Source organism: Peromyscus maniculatus, chromosome 1 (assembly GCF_049852395.1).
Source record: "Peromyscus maniculatus bairdii isolate BWxNUB_F1_BW_parent chromosome 1, HU_Pman_BW_mat_3.1, whole genome shotgun sequence".
NCBI lineage: Eukaryota > Metazoa > Chordata > Mammalia > Rodentia > Cricetidae > Peromyscus > Peromyscus maniculatus.
Genome location: NC_134852.1, coordinates 175,272,188 through 175,288,563, shown reverse-complemented (window position 1 = coordinate 175,288,563; position 16,376 = coordinate 175,272,188). Strand labels below are relative to the sequence as shown.

The following is a 16,376-nucleotide window of genomic DNA, read 5'->3' as shown; positions in this document are numbered from 1 at the left end:
TGAGAACGGAGCAGAAAAGGGGAAAACTGTTCTGTTCTGCCTGACTTTGCACACACGGGTCCATTTTAAGTTGACTGTGTGGACAGTAGGGTTGGCGGTGAGGGAACCTCTGCTGCTAGAAGCTTCCTTATGCTATTTAGAAGAAACGAGGAAATTGAGCACAGCCTCAGCACCTCGGAGGGCCCATCTGGCTAGAAACATGGTTTTCCAGGGGCAGGTTTAATATGTGGTCAAGAGAACAGTGGGGTTTGCCCAGACACAGAAATTTCAAACGATGCCAGGCCACCCCGCCTTCCCACCACCCAACAAGGCACTACAGATAAGGCCTGGGGATGAGCTCGTGACTGCCACTGAGTGTGGCCCAGCACCAGCTATCCAGAGAGCCAGACAGTAGTTCAGAGCTCACTCCTTCTTTTTTGTGTTATAAAAAAGTATAATTCTTTTTTTTTTTCTTTTTTTTTTTTTATGAATTTATTTGTCCTAGTAATAAATACCAACCACTTTACTTTAAACTTGGGAAAACATCTAAACACACTTTTGTGGAACACTTTTACCAATAATAGCACATTTTAAAATCTGTAATTGTATCACATTCCATTTATAGTGATCAGATGCATCTTCATGCATTTGGACCTTGTTATAGTCAGCCATATGTTGTTTGTTCAACACTTGTAGCTCACTGATGGATTTGGGAATTCATGTACTTTGCTCCCAAGTTCCTCTCTATCCGGATGCCCGAGACAAAAAGTATAATTCTTAATACCATAAATCTGAGTCTGTGTACTATAAGATTTACTTGAATCTCTAAAATTTCATTTGCAATCAAGATATAAGGACATTTTATAGATTTTTTTTTCTTACTAAAATTGCAAACGTTAGAAAAAACATCTTCATAGTTTAAAGCCTGTGGAAGTAGTCTCTGCTGGCCCACCCCCTCGCTTTGGCCGTTTTCCACCTGTCAGTCTGTGCTCCTCACTCTGCATTGCTGTGGCTCTAAGGGGTTTGTTTTCCTCACAGGGCATTACCTGCTGGCCAACACTAAGTTTACAGCCCAGCCTGGTTACATCGGGAGGCTTTACGGTCCCTCCTTACCAGGAAACATGCAGTACTGTGTGCGCTTTCATTATGCCATCTTCGGGTTTTTGAAAATGAGCGACACCCTCGCGGTTTATATCTTTGAAGAAAACCACGTGGTTCAAGAGAAGATCTGGTCTGTGCTCGAGTCCCCGAGGGGTGTTTGGATGCAAGCTGAAATCAGCTTTAAGAAGCCCATGCCCACAAAGGTACAGTAGAATCTGCACTACCTGTGTCCAGTTTTAGCTGCTTGATATGTGAGCGATTTCTGTTTAGTTACTGTCCACTGATGGTGTATTATACTTCTGTTCAGATTAACATCTGCCTTCATGCATACACCACACATAACCTGCCCTCAGACAGATGCAGGTTAAGTCTTCAATTCTTTTGCATTTTCTGAAATATGTCCACCTAAGACCTCTCTCTTTCTTCCTTTCCCCCCTCTCTCCCCTCACCCCCCCCCAAAAAAAATGCTGAAATTTAAAAGATGAGATCATTGTGCCTGGGTCTTCACTGTGGCTTTAAGGTCAGTGCTTAAGGCCTTAGCAGAGCATAGGATAAGGACAGGCTGCTCACTAGAGCCAGCTGACCCCACTCAGAGACTGACACAGGGAGCCATCAGCAGCTGATTTTGATAGCAATCAGAGTGCAAAAACAGACCTATAAATCAAGAACACACAAGAATGGCAGTAGCTAGCCTCCCAAGCTTACCAATTCATAAACTCAAGGAGGTTTCACAGATGCAATAAATTCTGTGAACTAAGATATGAAACCAGTGTTGGAAAAATTGTTTTGTTTCGGTGTGTCAGCCAACTCACATTTTTCTTCAGTGTCCTCTCTGTGTAAGAAAGAGACCCAAAGAGAGCGAGCAAAGGTCCTTCCCTCCAAATGCATCTCATGCAATGGGAGCTCCGTATGTATTGTTGTGTGGATGGGTAAATAAGCTGATCATCACATCATCCAAGAGCTACCGGAATTCCAGTCTCCCCAAGAAAGCTTAAAACCATGGGAGGGCAAGACAATCCTTTAGCTTGTTGCCTAGATAATTCCAGATGTGTTCTCGATGAATTGTTCTTTGTGTAAATGTCGTTTGACACCTGCAATGTTATTGCACTTCCTCCTCAATCCAGCACCTCTGGAGAAGCCCAGGCCTCTCGCATCTCAAGGAATTAAGTTGTTTTCCCATTACCAATCACTTAACTCTCACAAACAGTCATCACAACACGCATACACAAACACACACACACATCCCGGTTTCACAGAATCGAGGATGCAGCAGAATGTAGAATGTATGTTATACTTTCAATTCAATTTCATTGATTTTTAAGGGAAAATATAATAAGCATCTTATTTATTTATTTGGCTTACATGTATTTAATCATTCATCCATGTGTCTGTTCCTTTATTCAACCATCATTTATTCTGTATATGTCAGAAGCAAGGGATATAAAGATAAATGAATCTCAGATCCTGTTCTTGAGATGGCAGTCACATTTGACAACAAATTAAGATGCCTTAGATTGAGATACAGTCATTGAATGCCACTATCCCACAGGAAGATTGCTCAGAAAGTTATAAAAGTGGTTCCACTGATTGTTACTTGAAATAATGTCATCCAGACTTGGCAGACCTGATGTTTGGAGGGTCAAAGTTAAAGCCATGATGGCTTCTAACCCCTGCTCCTCCTCTCCCCAGTAACCACTGGCAAATGTTTAGGAATCTGCTCAATCCTCCCCAGAGAGTCACTGCTGTTACCTGACACCCAGGAAGATGGGTCAGCATCCTAGCAGATAAGGATGCCCCTGAGGTTCTGCCCTTTTCTCCTTTGGAAGCTGAACACCAAGATGCCCAGCCACTGTGGGAAAATGGAGCTAGGCCCAGTCAGGGTCGGGGAGTTCTTATAGCTCTTGGGAGGATCTGCTGATGGATTTAAATGGAAGTTTAACACAGAAACCTCCAGGTGTATGTTTGAAACTGGCCTAGTTCTAGAAGACTCCTGCTGGGCAGAACTAGCTCCTCAGAGTGGGAAAGAGTGCAGTAAGTGGAGAGGAGTTGAAGCTTGCTTATGTATGGTGGATACCCATGTGAACTTACGTGTGTCTATGTTGTGTTTCCAAGTGTTTACACACATGAAAGCTACTTAAGACAAGGGATCCAGTGAAGAGCCAGGGTGTCTATCACTGTCCTCTACCCCTGAATGCAAACTCCAATTCTACTTCTGTTTTTTTCTGGGGAGTTTCCTTCCAGATTGCAAGGTTTTCCTCCATTAACCTTAACTGTGTTTGCTGATTCTCTGCTGTGAAAAGATAAGGACTTCTCCCTCTCATAGTTTTTAGTTGTTTTTATTTTGGCTCTTAGAATTTATAACTTTAACTATACTTCAATGTCAAACTTTAGATAGTGTTTGTTTACACCTACTTTGTAAAAAGAATACACTCTCGCCCTTATAATTTCCCTTTGCTTTCTTTGCCCATCTCAAAGATATAGTTGCTGTGATGTTGTTACAGCTTAAGCACACACTTATATTCCTACTATGCCCTCTGTGCTTGACCTTGAACAGAGATCCTAGCAGAGGCTCTGTTGACATTATAAGGCAGACCATTCTGACTGTGTATAGAGCCATCCCTCAAATTACTGGATTTTAAACTTCCATGGTTATTGCAACAACCGAAATCATTTGCCCATTTCTAAATGGCCCCACGTGTGCCATACCCTCTTTGGATCTCTAAGCTGATTCCAAACATGGAAATAATTCTGTCTCTAATTGCAAACCCTGTTCGCTGTTTTGTAGTAGTGTTAGAGTGAACCCTTCTCTTGCCCTAACCCCTTGGCTTCTTTCTTTTGTTTTCTTGTAAAATGAACTATCCTGAACCCAGGCTTAGTAGACTAGCAGGTTTTCAGTGGGTAAAGAGCTAGGCAAGTGCTTCTTTATGTGAATTCCATGCCCGGTTCTCCCACTCTGAGATGCTGGGAGAGGTCCCTGCATGTTCACATATCTGGATGGGACTCCTCATACTCCTAAGAGGCTAGAGTTAAATGTGTGGTTGTTGTAAGCATCCTGCAATGCCTCTGAGAAAAGTATTTCAGAAGCACACCACCAAACCTGTGGGATTGTTCCCCACATGTGGCTCCTGTCCACAGAGGGTGTGTTTCTCCAAATATTCATCACATTTAGAAAAGAGTGTTAAGTCACTAAGCACTGAAAATAGGCACAGGGTGAATGCTTGTCAGCTGTTACATGTTGTCTAGAAGCTTCTATTGGCTGCTTTCTACAGTTTAATCATTCAATATTTATTTTAACTTATTCTAAACTGGTGGAAGCCTAAGAGATTTTCCTGAACATATTGTGCTTCCCATACATTTTTATAATAGTTGGAATTTATAATGACTAAGGTTCTGAAATGAACCTGCTGGGACTTCTAGAAAGTTACAGATCAACTCAGGTCAAAACCAGAGGTAACGTGGCTGTTCACCAAGTACCTCCTTTGTGTCCAGCCGTGTGTTCTCTCACACCCAATCCTTAACATCCTCCCACAATCCATTTACAGAGGACACCGAAATCTCGGCGTGTTAAAAGGACTTGGTTCTCCTTAGTTTCTTGATGCTTTTCCTTCAAATTGCAGGCAAGATCATTAGGTTGGAGCTCGAAAATGCATCTAGACTTGTTCTCTCTGTCTCACTTGCTACCCCCCACACAAAATCATCGTATTCGCCTCAATTATGAAGATACTTTGCTATTTTCTGTGACTCGGGCTTGCCGTTTCTCCGCTCTGAAGCAGCAACCAGATCACCTTCCTGAAGCAGCAATCAGATGGTGCCGTTCCCTCCACGAAACACTCCCACAGCCTGCAGGACAGAGCTGTCTCCCTGACCATGGCTTGTAAAGCACCACGTGATCTGATGCTCACCTACATCGCTAACTTCTGCTCCCTCTACCCTGCTCAAAGGCGCATGATCTCACAAGACTCCTCTCTGTCCCTGCGTGTCAAGGCCATTCCTTCATCATGGCCTTTTCACTTGTAGTCCCTTCTTCACTGGGAGTCTTTCCCCATCAATTCCCATATCCCCCTGCTTCACATGGGAGGAGGAGTGTCTTTGTGGGAAGAGGCATGTCCTGTGGCAAGAGGTGTGTCCTTGTTGCAGGAGGCTACACTCATGAAGGGCTTCCTCTCTCACTGGAACTTTCCAGACCACTCAGTTTATCAGCTCTTTCCCCATCCTCAGATTGTTCCCCAATCATATTGTCTTATTTTGTACACCACAGCTATCCAAATCCAAAACTAATTTTTTCGTTTACCTTTTATTACTTCTCTCCTCTCTTATTAGAGCTTTCATATAGACAAAGACTTTACCAGTTTTTTATCATCTCCGTGTCCGCAGCAAAATTCTGCTCAAGTGTATTTTGCGGATAAGTTGTGAATGAATGAATGAATGAATGAATGAATGGTTGTTCTAAGGGTGTTACATGCAGCTCTGGGGAGTAAAATGTGATCTTGCTCTCCCTGAGGCTTGCCCCTTGGTGCAGGAGAACTTTGGGAGGTTGAGGTCTGGTCTTAAGGAAGGCCTCTTTTTGTGCAGTAGAGGAGGTGAAGTTTCCATCCTTTGTTGGAGTCTAGGTAATCTAGGTAGCATTTATTATTTCATTTAATTCCCATAACGTGATCATATCTTTAAAAAAATGTATCTCTTTTTAGTGCCCATTCTGCCCTGGAATGAAAGTAGATTATCCTAATGATGAACTCAGATGTGTTGCTAGAAATTGATGCTGACCCGAGGGCTTCCTCATACATCACTGCTGGAGGAGGAGCCTGCACTGTGTCCTCCATACTTCAGGCCCCAGACCAGTAACTACGACTTGCTGGGGCCCATGCCCCAGCAGGGCCTGCTTCCATGAGCATTCTTTTCTTCTCTCCGTGGTTTGTGAGTTGGGACCAAAACACAGCACAGCAATGGGCTTCTTGGCCAGAACTGTGAAGTCCAACCTTTCACCCTGTCTCCCCAGCTTCTCCTCCCATCCTCTCAATGCATAGATCCCCTGTCTGTCCCTTCCCCTCATGGCCTTCCTCCCAGCCTGTTTCTTTCTCTTTCTCTCCCCTTTCGGTACTTATCCAGCCCACTTTAAAGACAATGGGCTAGTTAGATTAACAATTCCTTGCTGGCTCTCTTAACTAAACTTTAACTGAAACTGTCATCTATATCCCTGTTTAAGGAAAGACAGCAAAAGGTACGCATTTCCTTTATGCCACTCCAGCAAACAAGCTATGAAGGGGTATTTTATGTGACACTCTTCAGCTGCCAAGGGTGAGGCTTCTAATAACTCCATAGGACAGTCCGCTAGCTGCCACAGCTCCCTTAGGAAGGGAAATTTTGTGATCATACTTAATAGAAAAGTTTGGCAAAACGTAAGGATGCTGAGCCAGGGGATGCAGATGCACACCTTTAGTCCTGGCACTTGAGTGGCAGAAGTAGGTGGATCTCTGAGTTCAAGGCCAACCTGGTCCACAGAGTGAGTTCCAGGATAGCCAGGGTTACATACAAAAACTTTATCTTGAAAAACAAAAACAAAACAAAACGAAAGGTAAAAGGACACTGTTCAACACCGCATGGCTTTCAAATGACCGGGCTGAGAGTGGATGTGGGATTCACGAACTACAGAACACAGGCTGTATTTATACAATCCCCGTATGCCACCCAAGCCTCTCCTGGTTGATGTCAAATGACAGGGTCAGGGACGAAGGACAGTCCAGCCCGAACACACAGATTAGGCAACTCAGCAAATCCAGGGCTTTATTAAATGGACTCTCCATTGATCGATTTTAGAAATGTTTGGCTCCTGGAAGGGATCAGAATTCAAGGTGGTTCATCACAGACAAAGCAGACCATGAGGTAGAGGGGAGATTCTGCACACTGCTTACGGTGCCTGGCTGTGGGTCCTCGTCACTCACAGCTTCACACTCTGGGCTAGTTCTGTGGCCCTGTTATCTACGCAGCCTTCACTTTTCTCCCATGTGTAAAATGGGCATCTGGTAGTACTCGCTCCATAAAGTTGTCCTGTGTGTCACACGAAATTAGGTGAAGTATGTAGTATGTCTCCCGGCATATAATTAGCACAATTAAACTCAGCACAGCACAGACATAGAGAAAGAAAGAACAAAGGCTGTTTTTCTAGGTCACAACATTTATTTAGTGCATTGATAATTCTGTATCTTGATTTTTGCTGTGAGGTGCTGAAAATGAGGTCAGAGTTAAATCATTTTTAGCAATATTAGGCTTTCTTGAATAGTGGAAGACTTATCCAACCATGAGTCCTACAACAAGATTTTGCATATGTTTGTGTGTGTATGTGCACATATGTGCAGTGCAGAGGAGTGTGTGTGTGTGTGTGTGTGTGTGTGTGTGTGTGTGTGTGTGTGTGTGGGCATGCGCCCACACACACACAGGAGCCAGAGATCAATGTCAGAAGTTTTTCTCAATTTTTCACCACTTTGTTTATTTATTTATTTATAAAAAATTTTATTTATTTGACATAGGGTTTCCCTGTGAAGCCTTGGCTGTTCTGGAACTCACTCTGTAGACCAGGCTGGCCTTGAACTCACAGAGATCCACCTGCCTCTGCCTCCTGAGTGCTGGGATTAATGATGGGGGCCACCACCGCCTGGCTGCCACCTTATCTGTAAAACAAAGCATTTTCCTGAAGCTGGAGCTCCCTAATTTGATTAGACTGTCTGGCCAGCAAGCCCCAGGGACCCTGCTAGCTGCTTCCCCACCGCCACACCTGGCTTTTTATGTTGGTCCTGAGGTGGAGCTCAGTTCCTCAGGCATGCGTGGCGGGTACTTTATTAGTTGATCTATTTCCCCAGTCCCTTCTCTCTCTTAAAAAAATACTTTTAATGTTTTAGAAACATTTTCAAAAGTTCAAGAACTATAAAACTGTATCTTCCATGTCCCCATCTCTACCATCACAGTGTTGTACGGAATAGAGAGCAGCTGGGAAGAACTGTTCGGGGACTGTGTGTGGTAACACATTCCATAATTCCAACATTTGGGGAGGGGGTGGCTGAGGCAGAAGGGGTACTGAGAGTTTGAATTTACAAAGCAAGATCCTATCTCAAACAAACAAACAAACAAAGCCAAGCTACCTGGAAGAGAGAGCAATCTGTGAGGGTGTGTTCTAGCTTAATGAGATGGCACTTGCCAGGGAGGGGGAGAAGGGGAGGGGAAGAGAAGAGGGAGGGGAGAGAAGGGAGATGGAAAGGGGGAGACAAGGAGAGAAAAGCAGAAACACAGAGAGACAGACACACAGAGAGATAGGGAGGGAGGTGGGGAGGGAGAGAGGGAGGGGACATTTGCTCCAAAATGCTTTTACTAAAAGCCAAACCATGAGGAGAGACTCCAGAATGAGATCAGAAATTCATAATGATGACACCCAAACATTAGCCATTCAGCCTTCAAATGTTACACCTAACATATGCTTGGTCACTGTCGCAAGGAGGGTAGCTCCTGAGGAACTTCCTGTCTGCAACTCCTTTTAGTGAAGATGCTTCAATAGCCTTTTAATTAAATGCACTGGGGGTAGGAGGACTCAATATTTTGTTTATTAAGTATTTATTTGGGGGAGGGGAGTTAAGAGGCTGATGAATGAGAGGATGGCAAAGCACTCTAGCTCTTCCAGAACTGGGCTGATGATCACCTCAGCACTCATTAAAATCCTTATTGCAAAGCATTCTAAATCTACATCCTTACTCGACTACTGTAAGACTAAAAGTCAAACATTGAGCTTTGCATGCATTTAAGAGGAAGCCCCCATCCAACCAAGTATAATTTCCCCACCAGGTTAAGAAGACAAAAACAAAAGCTAAAGCCTATGTCTGCCTCTAGCTATGCACCATGAAGTACAACACAATAGATATGTTCCAGTGAACAAGAGTTCTGTGGTTAAATGAGTAACATTAGAAACTCTTGCTAATGCTCCAGCTGTCCTTTCTCCTGCCTTGCTATTGGACAGTCAGCTCTTTATTAGACCAATCAGGTGTTTTAGATAGGTAAAGTAACACAGCTTCACAGAGTTAAACAAATGCAACATAAAACATGCAACACATCTTCGCATCATTAAGACAAATGTTCCACAGCATAAACAAATATAACACATCTTCAGCTAACACTCTACAACATGAAGCCAAGAAGTGCATTCCAAAGACACATCCTCAGAGATGCACTTCTTCTAAAGCTCTTCGTCTCCCATAGTTCTATCGCCTCCCAACAGGCTATCTGAACTTCCACTAACAGACCAATCCATGTGTGGGGTCACAGCATTCACCATCCAGTCACTCCACACATTCTCCCCCTCTGTCTTCCTTCTCAATGTTCCTTCAAAGGGTGTCAGCAGCAGACAGTGTTACTCATTGGTGTTTCTGCAGGGATCACTACACTTGGAGAAAAATCCTACCCATCTCCTGAGCTCTTTCACAAATGCCCCCTTCCTTTGAAGCTTGTGTTTATTTGTTGGAGTGAAATTTGTATAATAAAAGAGCACTGGGTCAGGAATAGGAAGACCTGACTTGGAATCTTGTCTTAGGCATTAACTGTAAATCGGAATGCCTTGTCCCCTCTCTTTGAAATGAGCACATGCACTTAGGTGACCTGTCAGTCTCTGCTTGCTTTATTTTTAGGCATCTTAGTGGCAGGAACTGTGTTTTATTCTTGTGCAAAGTGCATTTTTTACAGATGCTGTCCTGCACTTATTTCTTCTTACAAGAATCTTTTTCGTTTAGAGGGGGGGAAAAAGCTGAAATTCAAGTCTGCAATTTGTATTTCCACCTTAAATTCTTCATCTTCATTGTGCCCTTAAATAATGCCAAAGTAAATAATTGTAAACTGCCTAGGGCTCTGAAATTTTTAAATATTTATTTTCTTTTGTGCATATAAGTGCTTTGTTTGCATGAGTGTGCATCATGTGTATCCCTAATACATTTAATATAAATTTTTCTAATAAATTGGTAAATAGAAGTAAGCTAAGCAATATGGAAAGCAATATGGAAGTGAATCAGATATCTACAGTGCCTGGGTGGTGGTGGCGCATGCCTTTAATCCCAGCACTTGGGAGGCAGAGGCAGGCAGATCTTTGAGAGTTCAAGGCCAGCCTGGTCTACAGAGTGAGTTCCAGGAAAGGTGCAAAGCTATACAGAGAAACCCTGTCTCAAAAAACTAAAAAAAAAGAAAAGAAAAGAAAAGAAAAAAGAAAAAGAAAAGATATCTATAGTAAAATCAGAAAAAAGAAATATCATTTAAAATATACATCTAACTTTATCTATCATTAAAGACATTTTTAATTAATAATATATCAGTTATCAACTGAATATATGTTTAAAAAATATAGTACCTTAAAGTGTGATGTTTGTCTTAATAGCTGTTTATGCTTTATTCTGTTTGTAGTGTTTGATTTATGAATTATAAAAAACAAACCTTTGCTTTAGAAAAAAATATAGAGGCCAGAATGTAACTCAGTGTTAGGTCACTTTCCTGCCAGGCATAGAACTCTGAATTTGAGCTTCAGCACCTCAAGAAAAAGAAGAAATATATTTTATATATTAATATATATTATATATTAATATTTTATATATTAGTATATATGGTATTTATATGTTAAAAAGTAAATCTTTTACTTTAGATCCCCAAATATATTAACATATGTTCATATAAACATGATTTATTTTAATTAAAATAAATGCATTATAGGATATACATTCATACATACATAAATTTTGTGTATATACACATATACATCTAATTATATGTGTATATATAAACATATGTGCATGCATATATGTACAAACAAGATCCTGGAAAGGTGAGTGTCTTAGTTAGGATTACTATCGCTGTGATGAAACACCATGACAAAAACCAAGTTGGGGAGGAAAGGGTTTGTTTGGCTTATACTTCCACATCACAGTTCATCATCACAGGAAGTCAGGGCAAGAACTCAAACAGGGCAAGAACCTGGAGTCAAGAGCTGATGCAGAGGCCCTGGAGGGGTGCTGCTTACTGGCTTGCTCCTCATGGCTTTCTCGGCCTGCTTTCTTATAGAACCCTGGACCACCATCCCATGGATGGCCCCACCCACAATGAGCTGAGCTCTCCAATCAATCACTAATTAAGAAAATACTACAGGCCTGCCTGCAGCCACATCTCAGGGAGGCGTTTTCTCAACTGCAATTCTCTCCTCTCAGATGACTATAGCTTGTATCACATTGTCATAAAACTACCCAATACAATAAGGATGCAAGGATATCATTCTCATACACTTTTTAAAAAGTTTTATTTACTTTATTATTATTATTGAGGGGGTATGTGATATATGTATGCATGCATGTACCATGGAGGATATATGGAGGCCTGAGGACAACCTTGTAGAGTTGGTTCTCTTCCTCTAGCTTCTGTGGGTTCTGGAGATAGAACACAGGTCATCAAACCTGCATTGTCAGGCAGTAAGCCCCTCTACCATGGAGCCAAACTGGGACTAGTTTAGTACAATGTTTCAATTACCATTTAACTATATTTATAAAAAGGAAAAACATCCAAACATGTATACCTTTGGTATAATGATTACATTTCTAAGTATTTATCAAAAGAAATAATTATTGAGCTAGGCATGGTGGCGCATGCCTGTAATACCAGATACCCATGTTTGAGGTCAGATTCAGCAACTTAATAAGACCCTGTCCTAAAAAAATAAAAATAAAGTCATGTGGCAGTGGCTATCTTTTCTTTGTCTAATATTCATTCACTTTTGGAGATCTCACATTCATATCCCATTAGAATGTCCCATATTTTGTAAAATTGGCCATCTTTGTCCCCAGTAAAAAGAATATAACATTGATTTCAGGCTTTGGTCTTGACATAAAGGAAGTATAAAGGGGACGTGATGATGATGTTGTAGGATGATGGATCAGGGATTTGGGAATTCTTTCCTAAAGTTGTAATGGAAAAATGGTGTGGAAAGGTAATGGGACTGAGTAAGGGAGAGAAGAGGTTACTGCTGGGTCCTCGTAAGCCAGTTCTGTGTCAGCCATCATTATACTCCAGTGTTCAGTAACTAGGCAAGCAGGGAAACATGGTACCTGTACTTTCCATCCCCATGACAACCTCCTTATTACACAAGTCAGGTCAGCAGGAGAATGGTCAAACAAATGGAAGCTCCAATTCAAGTTTTCTGTGACATGGGAGCCTTCAGAAACAACGACTCGGGGATCCAGGAATATGTTCTCCGTGCTGCATGGACTGCTGTATGGAAATACTATTGGGTGAAAAGAATGCACAAATGACAATAGGTAGGGAGCAGGAAAAGGATCTTGACTAGGTACTTGCAGTCCCCTCATTGGGAGATTTTCCTCCCAAGCACAGTCAGGACCCCTTCGGAAGTGGGGGGAATATAACCTCCTATCTGACATATAAGGCAGGTCAGAGGAGTTCTACATGACCATCTAAAGCAGAAAGATGGTAAAGATTACAGTAATGTTTCTATGTTTTATGGGGAGATTTGCAGGGAGAGGGGATTCTAGCTTTTGTCATTTCCCTTAGAGAAGATAAACTCTAGTCTTTACAGACTTTTTTGGAGGACCTGGAGACAAAGGTATAATGGGGGTGTCAGCAGTTGTCTACAGGGTTGTCAAGTTCCTTCCCTAGAAGGAAGAAAGATGTGAGCCCACAGGAAAGACAGCAGCCCGAGCTGCAAGGAAAGTTAACAGCTGCATACATTCCGGATAAGAGCAGCCTAAAGCTGGAAGTCCTTTAAAAGGTCACTCCCTGGCTCGGGTAGTTTACGAGACCTCTGGGTCTTCCCTTTCCACTCTTGATCCTGTTAAATGCCTCCCCCACCCCCATCCCCATTGCCTTCCATCTTTCTCCTTGTAAGGTTTTCTGAGAAAATAAGCAGCCATCTTAGGAAGCCCATTTTCCTTTCCTAGTCTACCTGTATCACTCTGATTCCCCTTCAAATGGGCAAGAAAGTTTGCTTCTGAGGCTCTGCCCATGTCCTTTAGTTCACAATAGCTGGGATAGCAAAGCACTGTACTTTTGGAGCCCCAGCTCTGAAAACTCTTGGATGTAAGACTTCTGTATCTGCTATACAGTCAGGCTCAGAGCTCTTTAACTGGGAAGTTCTAAGATCAAGACTTTCCAAACCATATTTTTATTTTATTAAAAAATAGACTTTTTTATCACATAATATATCCTGATTATGACTTCCCCTGTCTCTACTCCTCCCAGGTCTTCCTCATCTCTCTTCCCATCCAGATCCACTCCCTTTCTGTCTCTCATTAGAAACAAACAGGTTCCTAGGGGATAATAATTAATATAATGTAATATAATTAATATAATATGATAAAACAAAAACTAACACATTGGCATTAGACAAAATAAACAAACAGAAGGAAAGGAGCCCAAGAGAAGATACAAGAATCAGAGACCCACCTGTTCACACTCAGGGATCCCATAAAAACACTAAACTGGACACCATGATGCATTTGCAAAGGACTTGTGCAGACCCTTGCAGGCCCTGTGCACACTGCCTCGGTCTCTGTGAGTTTGTATTGATTTAGCAGGCCTTGTGTTCTTGGTATTCTTCATCCCCTCTGGCTCTTACGTTCTTTCTGCCTCCCCTTCTCTGGGGTGGTGTGGGGGGATGGAGGGGGAGTCCTTGAGCCCTGGGAGGAGAGATTTGATGGAGACATGCTGTTTAGGGCTGAGTGAGGAGTAGTATTTTTAAGTACCTAAAGGAAGGAAGGAAAGAATGAGCAGAGTGGTATAGTTTTCCCCATCACGGACGTGGCAAGGGGCTGGTGTTTCGTGCTTGGATGTGCAGCTTGCTGTCCTGCAAATTTCTATCAGAGACTCCCCTTGTCTTGCTCTAAAACTGACAGATTCTGAGGTCTCTTCTGCCCACTCCCCATTTTTCCAGTGGCAGGAAGATCCAAAAATGATGCAGCATTTTGAAATCAATGAGTTGTGAAGTTTGAATGTTTACCACCCAAAGAGCAATGAAAAAAATCAGCTGTGGCCTATATTCTATCCCAGTATGCCCTCTCTCTCAAACTGAAGGCCTCTATGAATAAAGAAGATTTTTTGCACTGGAAAAATCCAGAAGCTGATCAACCTTTGTTGCTTGTCAAAGCTAAAAGTTGAATTAAATCACGAGTATTTACAAAAAGAAAGAAAAAAGAAAACCTGATGGGTCTTTTGGGGTCTTTTAAGAAGAAAGCATCGGTCAGCGAAAGACTTGTTTAAGAACACATGGTCCTTTTGTGGTTTGTGGGACATGCAAACCAAATATAGCATCTGCAAGAGGCATGCTGTTACAATTTAGCAACAATTTCCTAAAATATAGCCAGGTTCTAAGAATGCTTAAATCTCATACTCTTTTCCGGGTACTGCTCCTCTCAGCTTGTCCTTAGAAACCAGTGGAAATTCCTTTATTTCTGCCAAGTGCCTTCATTGTGAAATCTGTGTTGTGTTCTTTGTGCTTTTGTAGATTTCTGAATCAAACACACTAACTTACTGACAATCATTTAAATGAGTACAATGACGTTAGACATTCCATACTATTCTTGTGTGCACAGAATCTTAATGAAGGGTTCTAGAATCTCTCTAAGTATATCAGAGTAATTTTGTGAACAATTCTACCAACTCTGTAGTCACCACACCCAACTTTATCTCTGAAATGATTTCAAAGGACTTTAGTATCACAAGAAGAAATGTTCAGTTTAACCTGGAGATCTGAGGTTGAGACCCACTATTGATAACAAAGAATAACTGGGATCCCTTGATGGACATGGCTTACTTATGGCTATGCTAGCAGAAAATTGAAGTGTTTTGATCTGAAGATCATTTATGGAATCTGTCCTTCACAGTCTAATTATGGGGCTAACTGGAGCTTTAAATCTCTGATAAAGTCCATGTTGGTTTAGTCCACCACTAAACAACTTAGCCTGGAGTCTATTAAACAGGCCATGGAAAGGTCTTTAGAAGCCACCATGAAACCATGCGGTTAGGCCAGGTTATCTCTTTACAGACAATCTTTGTTAATGGTTCAGCAAGAGCCATATTTTATTATATTCCATAGCTCTTTACAAAGCCTGGTCTCCTTTGCCTTGCAAATCCTATTCATTGTGTTGGTGAAAGACCCCCGAAGGCAGTCTTCCCTCTGGAGAGACCCTCGCCCAGAGATCACACCGAGACCACGAGTCAGATGCAAACAGCAAGAGGCTTTATTCAGGAACACAGGTACCCGGGGCAACGCAGTCCCTCAAGAAGCTCAAGAGACTGGCGCGCCCACGGGCTGGAGCGGAGGGTTTTTATAGGGTCGGGCAGCAGGAGCACGAGGAGGGCGGGTTCAAACTCAGGGCAGTTCATGGTTTACAGGGTTCTGATTGGACGATTCAAATGAGGCCGGGTTCAAACTCAGGGCAGCTCGTGGTTTTTCCCCGAGCTTGACACGCCTGCTGTCTGGCTCCAAGTTGTTTTTCTGACCTTTTGTACCCTTTTCTGGAGCCAGGAGGCCGGTCGTAGACACCCCGCGCTTTTCAGACCTTACTTGAAATGGCGTTAGGCTAAGCTAGTATGCTGGGGTCTTTCATTGGCTAGTGTTTGCACTTTGACACCTCTAAAGTGAAAACTGGTAAATTGTTCTAAAACAACCTGATGTGACTTGACTAAATAAATTCCTGATAAAAACGATTTCTGTAGATTCCCCCCCCCCCACACACACACACACACACTACTCTAACCAAGAACTTACCAAGACTTTCACTATCTTAGGGGCAGTCTGACCCATTTGACTAACACAGCCATGAGTGGGTTTTCACACAAACCTTCTCCTCACCCTCCACTCTAAAATCAGCCACATCTTGCCTGATCAGTTCCCTCCTAAATTCTTCTGCTTACTATTAGGATCTTGTTTCTAGAGAGTAGAACATTATTTTTTCAATGTGAGAAAAAGGTGGAAACATGGAGGCAATTCTATTGTCCTCTGACTGTTAGAATTTTGGGGTACAAGTACTTGGAACAGCAAAGCCCTAAAAGTTGAGGCTGAAGAGAGGACTCAGTGGATAAAGAGCTTGCCTTCTGGAAGGCATGGTGGCCACCTATAATCCCAGCACTGCAGAGGCAGAGACAGGGGAATCCCTGGGGCAAACTGCCTAGCTAGAATAACAAGAATCATCAAGTTCCAGGTTGAGCAAGAGACTCTGCCTAAATAATTAAAGTGGAGAGCAATTGAGGAAGATGCCCAAAAATAACATCCAGCCCAC

The 16,376-nt window shown here is 42.4% G+C and overlaps 1 protein-coding gene across 2 annotated transcripts in view; it reads left to right on the top strand.

The window, feature by feature from the left end:
* Positions 1-16,376, top strand: part of Mamdc2 (MAM domain containing 2) — a 158,218-nt gene that overhangs the window by 104,120 nt on the left and 37,722 nt on the right. For both annotated transcript variants that reach the window (XM_006985376.4, XM_016003868.3), the window contains exon 9: positions 1,018-1,283. In XM_006985376.4, the coding sequence (XP_006985438.1) occupies positions 1,018-1,283 (266 nt within the window). The remainder of the gene's footprint in view (positions 1-1,017; positions 1,284-16,376) is intronic.